This window comes from Macaca nemestrina, chromosome 3 (genome assembly GCF_043159975.1).
Source record: "Macaca nemestrina isolate mMacNem1 chromosome 3, mMacNem.hap1, whole genome shotgun sequence".
Classification (NCBI taxonomy): Eukaryota; Metazoa; Chordata; class Mammalia; order Primates; family Cercopithecidae; genus Macaca; species Macaca nemestrina.
In genome coordinates, this window is record NC_092127.1 from 70,598,414 (window position 1) to 70,622,552 (window position 24,139).

General features: G+C 40.7%; 1 protein-coding gene across 4 annotated transcripts in view; it reads left to right on the top strand.

Moving 5' to 3' along the window:
• The first annotated feature begins 848 nt into the window (after positions 1-848).
• Positions 849-24,139, top strand: part of LOC105486188 (SEC24 homolog D, COPII coat complex component) — a 112,210-nt gene continuing 88,919 nt past the window's right edge. Inside the window, exons 1-6 of one of the 4 annotated variants that reach the window (XM_011748909.3) lie at positions 849-962; positions 5,774-5,932; positions 14,076-14,205; positions 21,298-21,446; positions 22,995-23,270; positions 23,562-23,692. In XM_011748909.3, the coding sequence (XP_011747211.2) occupies positions 5,815-5,932; positions 14,076-14,205; positions 21,298-21,446; positions 22,995-23,270; positions 23,562-23,692 (804 nt within the window). In that variant the 5' untranslated portion in view covers positions 849-962; positions 5,774-5,814. Of the gene's footprint in view, positions 963-3,336; positions 3,567-5,773; positions 5,933-14,075; positions 14,206-21,297; positions 21,447-22,994; positions 23,271-23,561; positions 23,693-24,139 lie in introns of those variants that run through there. The other 3 variants (XM_011748911.3, XM_011748912.2, XM_011748913.2) reach the window with 3 other exon arrangements.

A 24,139-nucleotide genomic window follows, 5' to 3' on the forward strand; every position in this document is an offset into this window, starting at 1 on the left:
CTTCAACTATGCAAAACTAAAAATGCCATTCTTAGCTCGAAGGCTGTACAAAAACAGGTGGATGGGCCAAATATAGTGTATAGGCTGCCACTGGCTGATCGTTGCACTATTCCATGAGCTTCTGACAGCCAGGGCAGTGTCTCATCTGACTCTGTATTCACAGTTCTTAGTACAGTATCCAGTTTATAGTAGGTGCTTAATAAACATTTGTTGAATAAGTAAAACTTGCATAGCTAGTAGTAAGTGATAGTGTCAGGATTTAAACCTGAGTCAATTTGAGTTAGCAGTGTGATGTCTCACTGTCCACTTTGTGATTGAAGCTGTATGTGACGTAGCATACTTAGAGCATGATATTTGAGATATCAAAAAAGTAATTCTAGAAGCACCTTGGGTATTACTTGAACTCTTTCATTACTGTTATTAGCTGCTACTCAGCCTACCTTACCATATGCCCTTTCCATCACCCCCATGTAACTTGACCTTATTTACTCCATTTCCAGGTATTTAAAATAGTCCAGGATTCGGCCACTTAAAATTTTTGTTTTTAAATAAAGCTTCTTCCAACTGTTTTCAGCTTTAGAAGCAGAAACCTCCAAACTTTGTAAGTTACATAAATGCTTAGAGCATCATAACCTTCAAAAGGTTGCCAATTAGAAGAAATCTTAAGCATTGTCAGGAAATTCCTTCTCTCTATATACAGTCTTATGCATAGTTGACTCTCTGCTTTTTTTCCCTTTAAAAGTTGGAACATAGAACATAGAACTCCAGTACATGGGCATTGTGAGGTCCTTGTGACCTCATCTTTCAAACAGGATATGGTTACCTGGGAAACTAAGTTAATTACATATGGAACATCAGAGGTTAAGCTCAGGTGGCAACAGGATGGGTCAGATCAAGGAAGACTGAGACTCTGCGCCAACCCTCAGGGCTGGTGAAGGCCAGGGACCCAATCACAGGAAAAGGTTAGGAGTTCATCACCTAAGGCATGGGCACTTGGGGACAGGACAAGAGAAGCAGGACGCAAACCAGAAGCCCATTTCATTTAAAAAAGAGATTGGTGACAAGTAACTCCAACTGTTGGTGGAACTATGCAGTCAGTTAATAGTTATTTGAGAACTTGAATATAAGGCAGTCACAGGAGAAAAAGGCAGAACCAGTTAAAAGAAAACAGCAAATCAGAGTATCAGAAGGTAAAAGCATAGGGAGGTTTGGCCAGGCACGGTGGCTCATGCCTGTAACCCCAGCACTTTGGGAGGCCGAGGTGGGCAGATCACGAGGTCAGGAGTTCAAGATCAGCCTAACCAACATGGTGAAATCCTGTCTCTATTTAAAAATACAAAAAATTAGCCAGGCGTGGTGGTGCACGCCTGTAATCCCAGCTACTCAGGAGGCTGAGGCAGGAGAATCATTTGAACCCGGGAGGTGGAGGTTGCAGTGAGCCAAGATTGCGCCACTGCACTCCAGTCTGGTGACAGAGCGAGACTCCGTCTCAAAAAAAAAAAAAGCATAGGGAGGTGAAAAGAGCTTTGGAATTGGAAGGGATGGCTTCCAACTAGCTATAAATGACTAGTAAGTCATTTAAATTTTCTCAATAAACCTGTTTATTAATCTATTAGATGATTAAATTGAATTCAGTTCTCACTGAATATTGAGTTGAATACTCATATCTCTAAAGTCCCTTCCAGCTTTAACATTGAGGAATTAAAAACTGTTTTAGAATTGAAACCACAAATTGTCCTGGTTTCAGACAAGTTTGGTACCTGAGCAGGAGGTAAGGAAGTATTTACAATTCAAATGTAGTGGTTTTATAGGAGTAACAAGTCAGGCAGGTCATCACATGGTGTGACTGTTTCTGACTTTACTCTCTCCTATCTTTGTATCATAGCTTCACTCGCTCCTTGTAATGTAGCTGTTATATGACAACTTCTTTCACTGCTTTTACAAGCTGTACTGCTTCAACACTGGCCAAAACTTCCTAAACTTCCACCAAACATTTTCATCACATTGAGAATATAAGAAACAATTTGAAACAAAATTTTCAGTGTGGTTTTTCAAACCTGATCAGTGTTGAAGCTGGATGTAGGCAGGATATCTCACCTTAAAATCTTTTTTTCTTTTTCTTGAGACAGGGTCTCACTCTGTTGCTCAGGCTGGAATGCAGTGGTGTGATCATAGCTCACTGCCTCCTGGCCTCAAGCAATCCTCCCTGCTTGGCCACCCAAAGTGCTCGGATGACAGGTGTGAGCCACTGTGCCTTGCCACATGCCTTAAAAACTTATAAGAGTGTGAAAAAGGGACCATAAATTTTTATGGCTAGAATGACTTAAAATTCTGCACAATTCAAGTAGCATTTCAGGAGTAGCAACATCCCCACGAACGCTTTTACCTAGGCAGTTCATCAGTAAAGGTATTTGTCAAATAGCTTTCTTGTAGCTCAGAAGAAAGTACATGTTAAAAACAACACCGGGCTGGTTTTTACTTTGTAAGTTTGAGCAAAGTGGTAGCTATACCAAACCCGGGGGTGGCTGAATGTCTATTTAGCAGTGAAAGATGATGGGAAACCAGCCAGATGGTCCTGATTTTAGGGTGAAATAGAGAGGTAAGCTCCAGATCTCATATAGGTTGTCTTTATTTCTGAGCGGGTTGTCTCAGGACGGTGAGCTAAACACTGGGTGCTTTTACAGGCAGAGATTCCTGTTTGGGGCTGGGATCAGCCATCCTACTTCACAAACAAGGAATATGCGGACGAAGGAGTATACAGAACGCTAACAACCCCAATATCAATGGAAACCCCACTTCCCAAACTTTTCCTTTGGGACATCTCCCCCATCCCCCACTCCTCCCGTGTTACACGTTGCCAGGCTGCTTTGAGCGTTCCTTCCTCTGTAGTGCATTGCACGGATACGTCATCAAATGTGCGTGTACACGTGCCAGATTCGCCTTTAAACGGTAATTTCCTCTAGGTCCAGATCGTGTACTTTCCTGTATGTAACGGTAGTGCAGTACCTGAACTATTAGTTATTTAAGTAATACGTAATGAATGAAGAGCTTAAAAAACTGCAACCTGTTGATGGAAGAATGAATGAACGCGTTCCCCTCCTTCCTACCCGGCTGCGCGGAGAAAATACGGTTCTGATTTAGCCACGACGTTAAAGGCTTTGACCTGTAGGGGGAGGGGAAGGAAAGAAAAGACGGGAAAAAGAAAACCAAAAAACAAAAAAACCGGAAAAAGGCAAAAAGCGAAAAGGGGGAGGTCGCTCGGCCTCTCGCTGGGCCAGTCCGGTGGCCCCGCCCCGCAGCGGCCGGTAGCTGTGCGCGTGCGCAGGCGGGAGCGCGGCGGCGGGTCCAAGCCCGGCGCTGGGGGCGCGCAGCCGGGAGAGGGTTTGACGTGGCAGTTCCCAGCCCAGCTGCAACTCCGAGCGTGAGACCAGGCTGAGGGGACGCCGGCCGGGTAAGAGGCTCGGGGGAGAAGCGGCCGCAGCGGGAGCCGGGCCACCGAGGGCTGCCGGCAGTAGACGCAGAGCCGCCGGCGCTCCGAAGCCCGCGGGGTGCGGGAGCGGGAGCAGGTAAAGCCTCGCACCCGCGGACGCGCTCAGGCGGGACAGCCCCTGCCCAGGCACAGCGGAGCGGGTTGCCGCGCCCGGCCCGGGGACAAGGCGGGAGACCGGGTGCCCACCTGAGGCAGGGGCGGCGGGAGAAGACCTCGTTCTTTTTTCCTTTAGCCTTTTAGTGCAGTTTAATAGTGAGGCGGGCGGGATGGGGGAGAAGGAGGTGGGCGTGGGCATTTTTTACCCGCCCCCACCTTTTGCCTTGGGATGCAGGAACTGCCCTAGTTAGGATCCTCAGTGACCACCATTCGAATGTCATTGCCAGCAGTTTTCTCGTCTCCTTATCAACTTTATTTCCTTTTTTGAAGGAAGGGAATGTTGGATGTATTCATGGTGAAAATGGCAACTATATCTTGAAGCTTCGGGACATCCGAATAGTGAAACTGATCTGGCCAAATACGAACTTGTTCCAGGGTTAGAAGTGCACCTTGGCTAGAGTTGCTGGGTGACAGTGAGCCAGGGGGCCGTTCTGGGATTGGGGCTCCCCAGATTTTGATCCTAGGCCTGCTCATGCCAAGTGTCTTTCTGCCATGTCGCCGCTTGAAGCTGAGTCAGGTTTCTTTAACTTGGTGCTCTGTGTGAGGAAGTTTGACGTGGCAAACTGGGTAGCGTGAGGAAGCTGATTCCTCTCAGTACCAGTTCAGAGGGACCTGGCTGCTTCCTGTTCTTTGGAGTGACCATCTCAGCCTCTCTTTTCTGTCACTCAGCAACAGGCTGCTACTTAGGTGTGTTCGTGCCGACTTCCTAAGTGCTCTTGCTTGGTTGGATGAGCTTGACCAAAGCTCAGGCTGCCACGTCTCTCTCTGCTAAGTGGGCGGAGGAAAAAAGGGTTGTCAGGAACAAAGTGGACCAGAAGGCCTTTGCCTGCCTCTCTCCTCCTTTTCAGTTCTCCTCTTCCCAGAAGGAAGTGATCTCACAGTATTTTTACATGGTTGCTTTTATTTTGGAAACTTATAGTTTAATATGGAAACAAAATCAAATCACAAATTTTAGGCTTCACATTTTAAATTTGAGATGTTATTTCTTGAGTATAGACAGATTCTAAGTCTTAGCAGGTACCACCGATCTCTTATCTTCAATTGTAGCAAATAAAAGAACAAAAGGAAGAATATACCTGTATGGGGCAAATAAACTGGAGATAAATTGTAGAATCAGTGGAAATCTGAAAAGGCTTCATTTCCTAAAAGAAGGAACTGAGGCTTAGAGAGGTTCTTCAGCTCATTCCATGTCACACAGTTAAATGGCAGATATAGAATGAAAACCCACTTCTCTTGCCAGGATTCAAAGCATTTTCTGCCGTATTAAAAATTTTTTTTTTTTAAATCATCAGTCCTATGAAAATCTCTTTTTTTGTTAAAACCTGGAAAAAATGGAAAATTTAAAGCAAAATTGGGTTCTGATTAGAATCAAGATTAAAAAAAAGAATAAAGATGAGTCTGTTATATTTGTGATGTGTGTGCCTACACACTTACAAAATTACACTTTTTTTCCTTAGTCCCTTAAATATAGGTGCATATGTTCTTAGAGATGTGATATCATTTAAATTAGAAAGAAATTCTGTCGCCTTTGAAAAACCACTGACAATACTCAAGTGGATATAGTGACCACCTGGCTTGGTCTAATTATGACTCATAAGCCTATTATCAACTTTATCTGTTGCTATGTTTGTTGGACTATGATTTCTCTTTGTCCTAATGACTAGATTAAAATAACTAATTAGAGGAGCACTAAAAAGACATAAGTCATAAAACATCTAATTGCAGACTACTGGCAGTTATGGTGGTCAGTCAGTTGAATGGCATGGTGTGCTCTGTGCTGAAATGTGACCATGGAAACCAAAAGCACAAAATCATAGGAACACTTATGAGAGACTATCTGCAAAATGCTTCAGGCTTCCCTTAAAAAAGTGGTTGGGAGCTGTTATTCAGGTCTCATGCTTGAGAATTTGCCCAGAATTATTGAAGTGATTTACTGAATTTCAGAGAGCTATGGTTAGACTCTTTTTAGGGGATAATGATGCATTGTATAATATAAAGGTTTCTCATGTACCTGATAATTGTACTTTTCTTCAAACCATCATAAACATGTATTAACAGTGTTTATATTTTTAATAGCTTTAAGTGACAAACTCTCTTGGTAACATGTTTCTTGTTTCTCTGTTGCAGAGTTCTTTTGTAGATTTATCCTTTGGAATGATATTGTCATAATGAGTCAACAAGGTTACGTGGCTACACCCCCATATTCTCAGCCTCAGCCTGGAATAGGACTTTCTCCACCTCATTATGGGCACTATGGGGATCCGTCGCACACAGCATCTCCAACAGGTAAAGTGTGTTATTTTGACTTGTATGTGATTATTTAGTTCTCAGGCTCAGAGATGTAAGATGTTCTGAAAGAGGAGATTTGAAAGCATTGCATGATCATTATATAATGAAATGGCTTGAGATTACAGGATCATTTGGAAAAGGCTCTCATAGCAGAACTCTACATCACTAGTTTGGTTATTGCATGGAATACAAGTTTGGTTTTTAAATATAGACTAAAACAAACACTTCCTGTTTTATTTTTACTGTGAGTCTTGTTCTTGCTGTTAATTAGTGGTGTAAGGTTATTGTAAACATTGAATAAAAAAAGAATTAAATTTATAAATGAATTAAATTTATGTATCCTTGTCTAGGATTGGCCCTAGATTAATCTGCCCATCAGTTATATGTGAGGATAATTCTTTGTACAATTCTTTATACAAATGGACCTTGTATAAATCAATGAGTAACTCTCAGGACTCACTGGAACTAGCTCAGATATCTGGGATCCAGGCTGTGCCAGGTAGAATGTATATAGTGCAAAGTCAGCAAGGGGTAAGGACTCCCTGTAGTGGGGCTTGATGTTAGCAGCCACACAGAGTATGCTGCAGAAGATGCTCTGAGATTGTGAATTACCTGTGGAAAGTCACTCTTATGATTTATTCCTCCCCAGATTTTAAAGATGTCCTGATGAAGCCTCCCTCTTCTTGTTCAGGACAGTCCTCTCCAGAATGTTTATAATCTTGCCTTACTGGATCCTGTAGAAACCATTAACCCCTCCACTTTCTATCTGGTGGTTCATTTCTCCTCAGCATTTATTTATGAAGATAATTATAAATTATTCTTTTTTTATGATATATCGAAGTGTGGCCCTAAAAGCTTTCCCTGTACTGTCTTATTTAATCCTCATACAGTGCTATGCAGTAAGTTATTTTTGCAGCTAAAAAAACTGAATGTCTGGTGTCGTGGTGTCATGTGACTTGTCTAAGGTCACAGATAGCAAGTAGTAGCATTAGGATTCATACCCACATCTCTCAAGAAGACAAAAAACAAACTGCATACACACCTAAGTATAACACTTTGTATTGTTCACCCTTCCCTCTTCACAGGCATCTTCTTGAGAAAGTACTCACTATGCTTGGTGATCTCCACCTTTACCTCTCCTTCCCTCCATGGCTCAGCATAGTTTATACTCCATAGTTTGTCACCCCATCCACACTTCCACTTCCCTCACCAGGACTATCGGTGTCCTATTTCTCAAGCAGAAGACATTGCGCTGTCTGTCCTCTTTTGTATTTGACACTGTTTACCACTCTCATTTTTATGAAACTCTTTTCTCCTTTGGTTTCAACGACACTATCCTTTTGTTGTTTTTTGAGGTGGAGTCTCCCTCTGTCCACCAGGCTGGGGTGCAGTGGTGCGATCTCAGTTCACTGCAACCTCCGCCTCCTAGGTTCTAGTGATTCTCCTGCCTCAGCCTCCTGAGTAGCTGGGATTACAGGCACCCACCATCATGCCCGGGTAATTTTTGTATTTTTAGTAGAGATGGGGTTTCACCATGTTGGCCAGGCTTGTCTTGAACTCCTGACCTCAAGTGATCCACCTGCCTCCGCCTCCCAAAGTGCTGGGATTATAGGTGTAAACCATTGTGCCTGGTTTTTTTGGTCGCTTTCTGGACATTTCTTTGGAAGGGGTTCTACATGACCCTTAAGTGTTGCTGCTTCTCCCTCCATGTTCCATCTTCACCACTGTTCTCCCACTCTGTAGATTTTTCCCTAAGCTGGATCATTCACGGAAAGTGCTTGTCTCTCAGATCTATTTCTCCAGCCCAGATGCCTCTCCTAAGCTCTAGGCCAGGGGTATCCAGTCTTTTGGCTTTCCTGGGCCACACTGGGAGAAGAATTGTCATGGACCACACATAAAGTACAGTAACAATAGCTGATGAGCTGAAAAAAAAAAAATCAAAAAGATCTCATAATGGTTTAAGAAAGTTTTCAAATTTGTATTGGGCCACATGCAAAACTGTCCTGGCCACATGTGGGCCATGGGTTGGAAGAGCTTGCTCTAGACCCATATTTCCAGTTGTCCACCTTTGTTGAGGCATGTCACAATCACCATACCCAAAACAATTCCATATTCATCGTGGAAGCCTATGTTTTCTGGCATTTCAGATCTCACTCATTAGCATCATTTATTTGGTGATCTACACCAGAAACTTTATTTAAAAAAAAACAAAAACAAAAACAAACTTGGTAGGGCGTGGTGGCTCATGCCTGTAATCCTAGCACTTTGGGAGACCAAGACAAGTGGATCAGTTAAGGCCTGGAGTTTGAGACTGACCTGGCCAACATGGTGAATCCCAGTCTCTACTAAAAAAATAGAAAAAAAAAATTTGCTAGGCGTAGTGGCACATGCTTGTAATCTCAGCTATTTGGGAGGCTAAGGCATGAGAATCTCTTGAACCAGGGAGAAGGAGGTTGCAGTAAGCCAAGATCATGCCACTGCACTCTAGCCTGGGGAACAGAGTGAGACTCAAACAAACAAACACACAAAAACACCTCTCCCTCGTTTTTACCTCCTCCAATGCAATTGGTCTCCCAAATCTTTTTGGAGTGATTGTAAACAGGTTTCCTACCTGCTTTCTCCTTTCCATTCTCCTGTTACTCTTTTTGTTCAATCCATCCATCTCTCATATGGATTACTAAAATGATCTTGTAACTATTATCCCTGTCTCCAATACTGCCTTTTTCCAAACCATCAACTCCTGAGCCAGAGGGATTTTTTTATACCATGCAAATCTAATTTGAATTCTACTTTTGTGTTCTAATACTTTTGTAGGCCTCTATACTATTTGCCATACTGTGTTATAATAGATGTTCCTATAGTAGATGTTCCTGGAGCAGAGAAGGCACTCATGACTGCTTTAAAAAAATTTTTTTTAATTGGCAAATAAAAAACTATATATACATACATATTATGTACAACAGATTGTTTTGAAATATGTATACAGTGGAATGGTTAAATTGAGCTAATTATAAATGTTTATTCAATGAAGTGAATGACAAACTGTAGCACTCATTAGCAAAACACTCTGGTATTTACCAATATTTAATTAAATTAAATTAATTTATTTATTTGAGACAGGGTTTTGCTCTCTTGCCGAGTTTCCGAGTAGCTGGTAGAGATGAGGTCTCCCTGTGTTTCTCAGGCTGGTCTTGAACTCCTCAGCTCAAGTGATCCTCTCGCCTTGGCCTCGCAAAGTGCTGATATTATAGGAGTTAGCCTCGGCACCTGGCCTTACCAGTATTTTTAAAAGCTGTCTTTGTTGGATTAAATCCTTCACACTTTAATTTAAACTGATTTCTCCTTACTTAATGGATATTAAATATCAGGTGAATAACCAGGCTATTATACTCTCTGCAAATATACCTTTCTATGCATATTATGGTGTTTTGGTTTAATTATTTAAGACTTTCACTAAATTACCCCATCTCTTGTATCTCTGATTATACTGTGCTGAATAACCTTAGATACCTTAATCTTCAGTCTTCATGTGTCTTGTCTAACCTTTTAGTGATCCTTTTATTGGTCTCCTGACAGACACAAGCAAACTTGTTGTGATTCCTTGAAATATCTGTTCCACTGTAGATCTGGCCAGTGCTAACTCTTGCTTTGTGTTGCTCACATTATCATATCTCCATTTATGCCTATTCATTGTGGTTTTGTAAAGCTAGTGCTGTATACTAACACTTTTTTTTTTTAAGGGACAGGGTCTTGCTTTGTTACTCAGGCTGGATTACAGTGACGAGATTATAGCTCACTGCAGCCTTGAACTCCCGGGCTCAAATGATCCTCCTGCCCCAGATTCCAAAGTGGCTATTACTATAGGTGTGCTCCACCATGCCGAGCTAATTTAAAATTTTTTTTTGTAAAGATGGGGTCTCACTATGTTGCCAAGTGCTGTCTCGATCTCCTGGCCTCAAGGCATCCTCCTGCCTTGGCCTCCCAAAGTGCTGAAATTACAGACATGAGCCACTGCACCCAGCCACAAATTTAACAGATTTATTTGATGAACAAAATAATTGTGGTAATATGACATTGAATAAAATAAGCCTAATCTCAGTCCTCATAGTGTTTACTTAGTGAGAAATGCACTAAATAAATTAACAATGACAATTTTGGGGGGAAGTACTATTATAAAGGAAGTAGAGGGTGGTATGGAAACACGCGGCAGGGGCGCCTGAACAAGACGTAGGGTGGAAGGGCTCCTTCCTGGAGGGAATGCCTTGAAACATGAGTGAGAATTGGCCAGGTCAGGAGGCAGTTTGCTGGGATTGGAAGGCGGTACTTTTCAGGACCTGCAAGACATTTGGCATGGCTGGGGAGTAGCATGGGAACCGTGAGAGATGCCACTGGTGGGGAAATGTGGGATCATTTTAAGGAATTTAGACTTTATTTTAAGGGCAGTAGAGTGCCACTGAAGTGATTTAATCTGGGAAGGGTCACAATCCAATGTATGTACATTTTAGAAAGCTACATAGCACATTAGTAAGTGTGGAGAAGTAGTTACAGCTGGGCGTACTGCTCTCTGCAGCAGGGTTTTTCAACTTCAGCACTATTGACATTTGGGGCCAACGAATTCTTTGTTGGGGGAGGGTAGCAGGGTGCCATCCTGTGCCTTGTGGGATATTTGGTAGCATCCTTGGTCTCTATCCACTGGATGCCAGTAGTACCTCCCCCAACCTTCTGGGAGTTGTGGCAACCAAAAATGTCCCAGACATTGCCAGATGTCCTATTTTAGGGACAAAATCGCCCTTGGTTGAGGACACTGGTCTGGAGACAGAGAGTTAAGAATTATTAATGTCCTATAACAAGGACAGGGGCTGTGGGGTGGTGATAGGGCTCCTAATAGTGAGCTTATATAGGTGCACCATCCAGCACGGTGCTTTAGGGACCATAGCCATTACAATTCTACCCATATAATAGGGAGCTTATCTTTGTTTATTTTAGATAAACATTTTTGCCCCCAACAAATGGCTTTTACTTTTGTTTTAGTTTGTCAGGTCCAGGACCAAATTCAAGGCATGCTTTTCTGTGATGTGGTTTGGTCAGTGTTCCTTTGCTGATAACAGTACCCTTTAGTGGAAAGGGATTTGTTAAAGGGTATCAGGAAGGAAACAAAACATCAGAAAAAGGCAGAGAACCAGACTTGGGAGTATGTGGTCCATGAAGGTGAACATTCCCCATGCAGGACCATTCCACCAGAAGTCACCACCTTTCTCCCCCAGGAGAATCATCTCTGCCACCAGGCTGACCAGAGTCTCCCAGAGGTGTGCTGCTTTGCTGAATTTAGAGCACAAGGCAAAACAAATTGTAAGGCAGTCTAGGAATTTTCACTTTTCCACCTCAAGACGGTGTATTAATATTAATAGAAAAGCAAGTAAGAAGGGGATTGGAATTGTTGAGTTTACTGGTCTATAGTATCTGCCACTGTATTAGAGACCAACTTGTGATCTTAGATTTTTTTTTTTTGGTGGAGTTTGTCTAAGAACAGCTTATTCTCATTGCATGGTGTTCCTTTCCTATTAAAATTCTCATACTGCTCTATAAAGAACCTGATTCTCTTTGTGTTTGAGTACTTTTGAAAATGCCAATAACATGGCTGGGGGAAAAGTATGACTTTGCAGATATCAATGATACTGACTTCCCTTTGCCCTGGGGGTGGAGTGCAAGTGACACATAGGACTTTGCAGTCTGACCCCAGCCAACCTGGACAGCCTCCACTCTGGCTACTTTCCCTCCCAGCCTCTCCACACCAAGCCTTTCCCCTGTCCTGATTGTGCCATCTCTGTCATGTCTTTGCTCAAGCTTTGCCTTCTAACTAGAATCCCTTCTTATCCTGTCTTTTATATGAAGAAAACTGCTTCTCCTTCAAGATTCAGCTCAAGCAGTCCTTCTTTGAACTCTTCTCAATTCCCCCAGGAAGAGTTAGGTAGTCTCTCTGCATATTGTAACAGTCATCACAAGACATTGTAATGATTTGTTTACATGGTTGTCTCTTCTCTCAAATGGCTCAAAGGCACCTTAAGTGTATGTTGAATAATAATGAGAATGATTTGAGAATGCCACAGAATGATTTGAATCATTGTCATAGAGTTGATTCCCAAACAAAAGAGAGAGCACAGTAAGATTGATGTATAAATTCTGCTTGCATCTATCAGAGCTGTTTTTTTTTTAAATTCTCTAGACATGTTTATAGGGGTTTTCGCGAAAATTGCTATTATCCTACTTATTTTTTAAAAGGGGGAAATATTTTTGGAGAGCCGGGAGGCAAATAAGAAAAAGAAAGAAAGAAAAAAAAAAAAGAAGACCGAAGTTGAAAATATATTAATGCTACTGTTGTGAATTGCCTACATTTGTCCAAAATAATGTTTTTAAAATGAAAATATAAATGTGTTTGTAATTATGGTGCATATGCTTTGTTAGAATAAAAATGCTTAAGAAAAGAGAGCAGGGGCTATGGCCAGGGAAGATGAAACAGCTGTTTTGAAAACTGTCATATCCATTGCTTCATTTAATTCTCAGAACAATCCTTGGAGCTAGGGAATATTATTGCCATGACATGGGATTACAAGTTGAAGCTCTGAAAAATAAAATATCTTATCAGAGTCATAAATTCAAAGTTGTCTGTGACTGCAAGTCTCATGTTTTTCTAACTTTGCTGGGTTTGGGGTTTAGAACTTTGTATTAAAATGTAGTGTTATAAGGATAGTATTTATTGAAAATAATGGTATATGAATTTGCTAAGTAAAACTATGTAGAATTAATATAAAAATGTCCTCAGTTTAAGGAATCCTATTTTAAGAGAAGAAACCTTGTAAAAGTTTCAGTATTATTCATGAAGACTGGCACTTCTGTGGATACCTGTCATTTTAGATTATGCAAACATCTGAAAGCATTCTCTCGAAAGCAATTATGACAATATAAGAAACTCTTCCTGGGTGACTACACGTCATCAGTCAATTCCTTTCTATCCAAGGGAATAAACTTTCTATCTGAGGGAATAAAGGAAACGTTAATATGAAATACCACGACGAAGTGAAAGCGGGGAGTGCACAGCAGGCAGCTAGGTGGTCATCGAAGACCTTGCCAGAGAGCAGGGTATGGTCAAAAGTAAATTGAATAAGTGAAAACAAGCAAGTGGAGAGAGCAGATAGAAGAATTGAAGTTTTTCTCTTTTTTTCTTTCTAGAAGCTAGAAGAGGTCTCAGGTAATCTAGTCTAAGACTTTCATTTTGCAGGAAGAAAACTGAGGTCCTTAAAGATAAGCTTCTTGCCCAGGGTCATACAACTAATAAGTAACCATGTGGGGCCTTGAACTGCTCTAATCCAAGCCTAGTGATTTCTCTCCTCTATTGCAATTTCTCGAGAAGAATAGACAGAAATGTCTGAAGACAGTTCCAAAGAGAAGTCTTTAAAGGTCTCTATTTGAGAAGAGCTGCTAATAAATGAAAAGAGTCATTCCCAGAAGCATTCATTAATTGCATGTGGTCCCATATTTTGTCTGAGCAAGCATGATGAGTCTGACTCTCAGTGAGCAGTCCCCCAGCTGTTTATCATCCAGCTATTTAGGATCCTGGAAAAATTATTAAGCTCTGAAGGAAGTGCTCAGGATTTTTAGAAAGATAGACCCTACTCCCCATCTGCTTTTGTTGTGCTGTAAGTCAAAGGCATTTCTAGTGTTCTCCCCCATGCCCCATTTAGTTATAGTTAGAATGCTCTACCATGACCCTTCCTGCTTTTTCCAGGTTTATTTCTGATATCTAACTGCCGTTTTTCATTGCGCGTTCTAGTATTCTTTGCGTGATAGTGTGCTTTATCAAATGCCTCTGTCATATGCAAATTTATTTTTTTCTGTTTTAGTTTCTGTTTAGTGATAAAATGGTTCCCTTCTTTTCTGCTCTTTCATCATTATGATAGTCAAATACTCATGCCAGAGCCTGGTATTGACAGGTCTGTAGGTGATGGTTAAGCTTGAAAGAGATTTTGTTCTAATCCATTTATTTCCCTCCTCCTCCACCTAGTTTTCATTTTTAACCTAATGACTTTGCTTCATCTCTCTTTGTACTTTAATGCACTTCTAAATTCATGCCCCTCTCTTGCAGGTATGATGAAGCCAGCAGGGCCTTTGGGGGTCACTGCCACTGGGGGAATGTTGCCTCCGGGTCCTCCACCTCCTGGGCCCCATCAGTTTGGTCAGAATGGAGCTCATGCTGCTGGTCACCCTCAACAAAGGTGAGCTAGGTAGATTCCAGCCTTCGTTTGTATATTCAACTAATATGATTTCAGAAATACCTTCTAAGCTTATATGTTTATTGGTTGAAAGTTTGACTAAAATGTCTACATCCCTGAAAGGATCTATTAGATAACTGCCCTAGGAAACAAAGCAATAGGAAAAGTTATGGCTGGGCATGGTGGTTCACGGCTGTAATCCCAGCACTTTGAGGGGTTGAGTTGGGCAGATGGCTTGAGCCCAGGAGTTTGAGACCAGCCTAGGCAACATAGTGAGACCCCGTGTCTACAAAAATAGAAAAAATTAGCCGGCCTGGTGGCGCATGCTTGTAGTCCTAGCTACTGGAGAGGTTGAGATGGGAGGATCCTGTAAGCCCGGGAAGTCAAGGCTGCAGTGAGCTATGACTGTGCCATTGCACTCCAGCCTGGGCAACACAGTGAGACCCTGTCTCAAAAAAAAAAACAAGAAAAGTTATGAAGGAAAAAGACAATATTAGTAGGTATTTTAAAATGTATCAAAAAGTACTTGTGTCAGTACCATACATTTTAGTTTTGAGTTATGTTCAGTTTGTTTTAGAATTTCATGTCAATTTCTAATTCCTTTAGATGCCCACGGCCTATATTCTTGAATAAAATTTTAAATCATTCTATTTTCTTGGATCCTTCACAGAACTGAGCTTAGTGCCAATGGGTGCTTAATAAATGTTTTAAAATTAAATCAGATTGTTGCCAATGGTAAAGTCTAGGAGCTTGATGTGGAAGGCACACAGATGCCAGTGAGGGATTCTCAAAAGGCAGAGCTGTAGTAAAAACAACACAGGAAATAAATCTTGTGTTTGTGTTTATAATAAATTGAGGGAGAGAAAAGTTGGAAGCAGGCCTGGAGAAGCCAAGATGTATGAAATATTTAGAGCCTGCAGCCCACTAGGGACTAGTCCCTGGGAAAGAAGCCAGCATCAAACCTTCCTTGTTAGAAATCCCATCATTGTTTATCCGGTGAGGTGTAGCTGCCGAGAACCTGTGCCACGCCAGTGCCAAGCCACAGGCAGTGTTTGCTTTGGAGTTTCTCCAAGGATTACCCAGAGGCTTCATTTCTCAGATTCCTTCCCAGGTAGCAAGGTTTGGGGGTGGGGAGGGGTGGGCAGTAACCCCTAGATGTGACTCTAGACCCTCCTAATGGTGAAGCCTTTTAGTCATGGTCTTTCATGAAGCCTATAGTCCTCCATAATAGGAAAACTCCCTCCGGGATTTTTTTAAGTCATCAGGTTAATTCTCCTACAGGGCATTTGTGAGTTTGGCACTTGCTGGCTCTTGTTTGTCATGATAACATTTGCCGGTTGAAATGGTAGCTATGGGATGCAGAGGGTAGGTCATTAAGTGTGATAGTAGTTTAAGCTTGGAGCAAGAAGTCAAAGGGCCTTACTCGGGACTTGACCCTACTGCCCTGAGTCTCAGAAGAGTGATAGAAAGGCAAGAGAGGAAGAGCAAAAAGACGGAGAAGCAAGATGCCTCTTCTGGTTCAAGCAGTTTACCACCTGTGGACACTGGTGAAGTTCCTTGGCCATGCCCGTCCTCATTTTCCTCACTTGTAAAATGAGAATATAGAACTCTCAGTCCAGAAGTAAAGGGGAGAAGACCTAGAAAAATTCATCATTACTGGGTGTGGTGGTTCACGTCTGTAATCCCAACACTCTGGGAGGCTGACACGAGAGGATCGCCTGAGCCCAGGAGTTCGAGACAGCCTGGGCAACATGATGAGACCCCATCACTACAAAAAATTTAAAAAATTAGCCAAGCATGATGGCATGCACCTGTGGTCCCAGCTACTTCAGAGGCTGAGGTGAGAGGATAGCTTGAGGCCAGGAGGTCAAGGCTGAAGTGAACTGTGTTTGTGCTATTATACTCCAGCCTGGGTGACAGAGGGAGACCCTGTCTCAAGGAATGAAAAAAAAAAAAAAAAAAAAAAAATTGTTGTGAACTTCCAGGCATCTCAGATTTTTTTTTTTTTTTAAAAAGAAATGCAGAGATTGAACAGCTGGTTTCAAGTTTAGAAAAATGTTTTGGTAACTGGTATTAGCCTGGAATTGATTTTGTTTTGTTTATTGCCATTTATTTCACTTGAGTAGGTTGCTTAGGAGTGAGTAAACCATAGACTTTGCCATCAAGCAGGCCCTAACTTTGTGATTGTGAGCCCAGCACAGGGTCTGGCCCAGTGAAGAGCGGAGGACTCTAGAGTCAGGACATGTTTGCTTATCTTGGCCTAGACGGTTACTAGCTAGATAAGTTACCTAACCTCTATGTGCCTCGGTTTGCTCATGACGATTTTAACAATAATACATGGTTTTGAGGATTTTAATGATTAACGCATGCAGAGTACCTTTCCCAGTGCACAGTGCCCATGGACTCAACACCTTAGCATTTGTCAGTATCATTTCCATTGGCTGAAAAGTCCACTGTTTATAACATGTCCATCCTTAGAGCTCAATGTAGTTACTCATGACAGCTCAAGAATCTCTTGACAGGTTAAAGAAGCTGCTTTTATGGTGATTCCTAGGGAAGTACTGACAGATTTTACTCCCTGTCTTCTACTGTTCACTTACTACAACTTGCATACTGGATTGAAGGTTAGAATTGGGGTTAAAAAGTGAAAAAGTCAGGGAAAAGTGTAGTATTTCAGGCTGAGCCTTCCTGCTGCCTTGCCCTCATGGGACACGATTCTGTGAATGTAGCGCAATGCAAGGGTAAAGTGCACCGTGATTGTGCAGGTGAATCACACCAGTCTGATGACAGAGGCTGTCAAAGAGCATAGATGGCATATGACTTTTCAATGGGAATTCCAGCATTTTATCTGTGTCATTTGTACTTAGTATACCAAAGAAATATTTTAATTTTACTGTTTCTAAATTATCAAATAGAAACAAGATATAAAAAAGTTACTACGTTGATTTGAGTTTAACATGTAAAATTGTTATGTTTAAAATACTGCTATTTTAAATATAATGTTTTATAAAATTTAAAAGTCGTACCTAGTTATTTGTCTTTTTGATTTGACTGAGGAAGAATAAATGTCTTAAACTTGGCAAGCAGTGCTAACGTTATCTACATAGAGTTACTACTGGGTAGGATATTAAATAAAATCTGCAACCTAAAAATCAGTGTTTTAAATTATAAGATAAAAATTCAATCAATCAATTGTAAGTGATGTATTCTGATGAAGAAACAGTGAATTTGAGGGAACAGGGGACCCATCTTCCCAAATTGAAGCTGATATGTGTGAATCTACTAAGAAATTGATTGCAACAAAAGATGAAGGAGCAATAAAAATATGAGAAGTAGTTGTTTTTTCTTCAATTTTATTTAATGTGGGAAACGATGCTAGGATGTGGTGGAACTTTCATTTTTTCTACTCTATGGGCTAGGTATTCAAAATTCTGATTTTGTTTCAATCAGATTTTGAAAAATTTGGCATCTTAATTCCGCATACAAACTTCAGCATACATCTCATTTCTTGAGCAATTTGTTGCAAACTTGAAAATGGGAAGTGTTTGAAGTTGAACAGGCCACAGAAAACGGAGTCAACTCTACAGAGGATTAGGATTAAATCGAGGCTAAATTTTCAGGTTTTATTAATAATCTGGTAGTAATTATTTATTGAATTCTTTCTGATGGTGAATCTGCCCTTCTCTGACATTCAGTGAAACAGTAAATTAAAATACATACTTGACATTCAATGAAACCATAAATTAAAATATATAATTGAATGTTTTTCAGTCTAGAGCCATGTTAAATAAAGGCAGTCAACATGAGAAACATTTATTTAACTCTGTATGGTTCTTCATTTTAACATTATAGCAAAAAAAAAAAAAAAAAGGGATCATTCCATTTTACTTGCTCTTTTTCAGAATTTGAAAGCTTCGAGCTACAGAGATTAAGTGGCTTAGCTATAGTGGTACACCAGGTTTCTGTGCTATGGCAGGAGGACTTGGATTCCCACCTCTGCTTTGTACGACATGCTATGTGATTTTGAATAAAGCAATGAAGTTAAAAAATATGGGCGGGGCGCTGTGGCTCACGCCTGTAATCCCAGCACTTTGGGAGGCTGAGGTGGGCGGATCACGAGGTCCAGAGATTGAGACCATCCTAGCCAACATGGTGAAACCCTGTCTCCCCTGTCTCTACTAAAAGTACAAAAATTAGCTGGGCGTGGTGGTGCGTGCCTGTAATTCCAGCTACTCGGAAGGCTGAGGTAGGAGAATCACTTGAACCCGGGAGGCGGAGGTTGCAGCTGAGATCTTGCCATTGCATTCCAGCCTGGGCGACAAGAATGAAACTCCATCTCAAAAAAAAAAAAAAAAATTAAATTAAACAAATTTGTATATTTAAGATGTTCTTTCATCGCTTTCCTCATTTATGTGAGGGTTTTGTTAGCCATTTAATACTATTCTGTTTATTTTAAAATTGATAATAATTGCTTTTAAAAACCAAATCTATTTAAAACTTACCATATTTAAGTTGGTCAGAAAGAAATAATATATTTGTGAATTTCTGAAACCTAACTCCTGGGCTATATGTTAGGCACTGAATGATAAGTAGGCATTTATGGATTGAAAGTAATAACTGATGGTTATACAGTCTCTCATTCTCTATTTTAAATCCTTAAATCCTTAACTTTTGTTAAGTTAAAAAAAAATACTTGAAGCCGCTTGTGTTATAACTCCTGTTTGAAATATATTTTGTCCTACCTGTATTGTAAAAACAAAAAATGATTCACGGAATTGTGTATTTAAAAGTATTAACATTTATGAAACACCTTTGACATTGTTTTGGGGGGCTTTTTTCTCCATATAAATGCAGCATCCCCAGTTTCTGCTTATCAAATCCAAAGTGTGTAACCGTACCTCACTGCATCCATGAATATATTCTGTAGTACATGTGTATTCTGCCTGTGTGTAATTACTTCATTTATTCCCTGTGACAAAGTTTTTTGGCTGTTGGTTTGTTTTGAGACGGAGTCTCGCTCTGTCGCCCAGGCTGGAGTGCAGCGATGTGATCTTGGCTCACTGCAAGCTCCACCTCTGGGGTTCACGCCATTCTCTTGCCTCAGCCTCCCGAGCAGCTGGGGTTACAGGCACCCGCCACCACGCCCAGCTAATTTTTTGTATTTTTAGTAGAGATGGGGTTCCACCGTGTTAACCAGAATGATCTCGATCTCCTGACCTCGTGATCCACCTGCCTCAGCCTCCCAAAGGGCTGGGATTACAAGTGTGAGCCACCGCGCCTGGCGGACAAAGTTTTTTTAAAAGATGACAAAGTATTATTTCTTAAAAAGAAGAAATGTTTTCATCTTAGGAAACAATGGATTTACAAAACAGACCTTTAATATAATTCTTGAAATCATTTTTTTAGTGATCACAACATATTTTAAATGTGTCATGTGAGACTAGAATTAGATTTTTTGTGCTTGTGTGTCACCAGTATCATTAATTGATTAGAGATATAAAGAACACTTTTACTGTGAAAAGTTAATGTTTGTATTTTCTATCTTTTATTCATTTTCTTCCAAAAAGTATTTAAGTCAAACGGTGCTTAGTCTAACTGTGTTGGGGTTTTTGGAAAATTTGACAGGAGAGAAATTGGATAGTTTTGTTTAACAATATTTTTGGGTTACAGTGTTATTCATTCAATCATTTCTAGATAATTTTCTGCTATAGGATAGCTTGTACTTGTGGGTACAATGGAAAGAGCATTTTCTTTCTTTCTTTCTTTTTCTTGCAACATGTATTTTATTAGGCAGGCTTTTCTGCATCATTACAGAAGAGTCCTAAATTACAAAGTCAATTCCGGCTTCCTATGAAACATAGACTGCAGAAATAAGCTGTTCAGAGGTATGAGTGGAAAAGAGCGTTTTCATCGCTCACCTATTTATCGCAAAGTGTGAGATATTATTCTGCAAATATGCTAAATGTCGTTCACTCAGAGTAATGGTTGGAAGGTTAATTTTCTGTTTTGTTTGTAATAATCAATTTAAACATATGGAGAAAAATGACAACATAAAATTAGTGTGATGCTTTGAAAAGTGCACTCACTGAAGACCTGGAAGAACGCTGGTCCTAGTGTTGTCACAAATAAATTGTGAGACTTTAGGCAAGCAGTGGCTTCCCTCAGGCTCTGCTCCTAACCTCTCAATGGCAGTAGGAGGCAGAAGGCAAGACATGGGCCATGGGGAAATAGTTTCCAGTTTACAGAGAAATCGAAAGCAGAGTATACCATTTGGGAAAATTCAATTTTATTTAAAATTCATAAGAATTTATAATGTGACTCTCAGGCAGGCTTTAATCTCATTTGGCAGATTAACCATGCTAGGTACACTGTCCAGATAGCGGCCATTGTTTAATGCAGAACAAGAAAAAAATAAATGTCTAATAAGTTCAAGCTAAATCAAAGGTAAAGCATGATGTACGTTTTAGATTTTTTTTTTTTTCTCTTTGGAACAGGGTCTGGCTCTGTTGCCAGGCTAGAGTGCAGTGGCGCAGTCTCAGCTCACTGTAGCCTTGACCTCCTGGGCTCAAGTGATCCTCTTACTTCAACTGTCCAAGTAGTGCCACCACTCCTGGTTAACTTTTTATTTTATTTTGTTTTATTTTTCGTAGAGACAGGGTCTCACTATGTTGCCCAGGCTGGTCTTGAATTCCTGGGCTCAAGTTGTCCTCCCACCTCAGCCTCCCAAAGTGCTAGGATTATAGGCGTGAGCCACTGCTTCTGGCTGTATTGTTTTCTTGATTTTCGTTCTACTGATGGTTAACTTTAGTATAGGTAAGGCTCTGGTGGGCTCAGTTTCCCAAACTGATTTCCAGAACTGGTTTTATGCTCACAGTAGGATTTTTTTTTTCTATCTCGGTATGTTCAGCATGTGAGCATAAATATAAGATGATGCTACATGATCATATTGAGCTCACGTCAAGCTTAATTAAAGATTTAGTGTATAATATCAGTCATTTTCCTAGGCCCACTAGACAGGCTTATTTAATTACATTGTTGTATGTCATTTGCTTGAGATGCTGTGATACTGTTTAACATCCTGTTTTCCTTGCTCAGATTTCCAGGCCCTCCACCTGTCAACAATGTGGCATCCTCATATGCACCATACCAACCCTCTGCACAATCATCTTACCCAAGTCCTATGTCCACTTCATCTGTCACCCAGCTGGGCAGCCAGCTCAGTGCTATGCAGATCAACAGCTATGGTAATAGTTTTATTGTTAGTGTTTATTGACTGCCTTGTGTCCTGGTTATTTTTAATGAGAGAGGTTTTCTTCATTTTTAAAATAGATGTAACTAGGGCATACTGTGTTGAAGTAGTATTTGGACATTTTAATAATAAAGCATCTATCTTATGTAGGGCTATAGTTAATTGTTTTCTTGATCATGCTGCCACTTATTTCAAGGTAATTGAAGGACCCTCAGAATACCTTCCATTCAATGATTGAACAATAAAAAAAGACAAAAAATCCTGACTTAACAAATAAGCATTAGAACAGTGAAATTATTTTAAGAAATAAAATAAGGATAATTTAAACCTTGTATTGTTTGTGATGGGGCCCCCAAATCAGAAATATAGTATTCATTGTTTCACAGTGCATTTTAATTATGTGTTTAGATCATGGAAAGAATGGAAGCTCAGATGTTGTGAGGCAGAAAAGAGAAGAATAAGAGAGGAAAGAGTCACAGTACTGAGATTTACATCAACAGAAATGCTGTATATCCTATGAGTCGTGGAAAGCTCCACTGTAATGACAGCACAGTTGGCCATTTATCTAGATGAAGAATATTTTCATGTTACTTAAAATTAGTTTTCTGAAGTGTGATTAAAACCCCTCTATTTTCTGTCTTTTACTCATTTCAAAATGGGTAAGTCTCCAAAGAAGCAACCCAGTTTCCCATAATCAGAGAAAGGAAACATAATCTGGTTTTACAGCTGTTTCCAATATGATTGGAGAGCATGTTGGTGGCCCTTCTCTTCTCTCTGGTTATTTCTACCTAATTCTGAAATTTGTTTGGTCAAGTCACGCACAGGATGCAAATAATTTATTGAATGTGCAATTTACCTGAGTAATGCTTGTTATGTAATAGAATTTTTATATGATTTTCTAGATTTTTGTACCAGATACAAATTCTTAAATTAATGTGTATATCATGTAATTACACAACTGAGTTAAAATTTATCCTATGAATTCCCTCACTTAAATTATAAATGTTGCTTTTACCTTTTAAAAATTTTCCAGACCAGGCATGGTGGCTCACACCTATAATCCCAGCACTTCAGGAGGCCAAGGAGGAAGTACTGCTTGAGCCCAGGAGTTTGAGACCAGCCTGAGCAACATCATGAGACCCCATCTCCACACACACACACACAAAAAAAAAAGAAAATGAACTTGGCATGGTGGTGTGTGCCTGTAGTCTTAGCTACTTGGGAGGCTGAGGTGGGAGGATCACTGGAGCCCTGGATGTTGAGGCTACAGTGATCCATTATCTTGCCATTGCATTGCAGCCTCAGTGACAGAGCAAGACCCTGTCCTAAAAAAAATATCCCAGTTGTGTAAAATAGTATTTGTTCTGTTTTCTGAATGAAGATTTCAATTTGTGGCAAAAAAAAAAAAAACCCCAAACATGTATTTCTAAGGGTGTCCTCTTGCTTTATGTCAGGAAAACAAGCATCTCTGTCGTGTACTTTGCAGAAGTCAGAGAGTTGAGAAATGTGGTATTTAAGTGGGCTGGTCTTCTTTCTCACGCAGGTTCAGGCATGGCTCCTCCAAGCCAGGGACCCCCTGGCCCTCTGTCAGCCACATCATTGCAGACTCCTCCACGACCTCCACAGCCGTCCATTTTGCAACCTGGATCTCAAGTTCTTCCACCACCACCCACCACACTCAATGGTCCTGGTGCCTCACCTTTGCTTCCACCAATGTACAGGCCAGACGGGCTCTCTGGGCCTCCTCCTCCAAATTCTCAGTACCAGCCCCCACCTCTTCCAGGCCAGACCCTGGGTGCTGGATATCCTCCACAGCAGGGTAAGGTAGACAGGGTGCAGGGAAATGCTTTGGGTTACCCGGGGGAACCCTTAACTGAAAATCAGCTTTGTTCCTATGTTACTAGGTATTTATCACTTACTTTTAAGAAATGGTAGTGTTTGAAGAGTTTTGGCAAGAGCAAAGAAATGGGGAACCACATTCATAATTGACTCATTGCCTTTTTTAATAAGATGAAAAATACAACATGCTTGACTGAACAGCATAATATCGTCACAAGTCTTACATGCTGGATTTGGGATGATAGTCATTTCTCTTTAAATTTTTTCCAAGCAGCCAACTCTGGCCCCCAGATGGCAGGCGCCCATCTTTCTTACCCGGGAGGCTTCCCCGGAGGTCCTGCACAGCTGGCTGGTCCGCCACAGCCCCAGAAGAAGCTGGATCCTGATTCTATCCCTAGCCCAGTAAGTGTTCTACTCACTCTCAGAGTCTCACTCACAAAGGAAGCATCCATTTTTCTCAGCAACTCGTCAGTTTGTTAGCATTTATCCTGTTCATTATCTTAGAAGTTAGGAGATACTCATCACATAGAGGGAAGGCTTCCTTCCTTACATGTGTGTATGGGGGGAGGTATGCTAGGGTTATGGGCATACTAAAGGTCTCCATGAAAGAGCAGCCTATGTTGGCTTTTTTTTTTTTTTTGGTGTCGTATAAACTGGGCAGTGTCTATAATGTTTACATTGACATATTTTGCCAGTATCTATTGCTATGTAATGAGTAATTAATAGACTATATCCTGTAGAAACATGCTATTTTAGATAACTAAAGGATCCTTTTCAATAAGAGAAACCCATAGAGACTGAAAGTATATTTTACATCTTGCACATTAAAAAAAACAAAATTTGTTTATG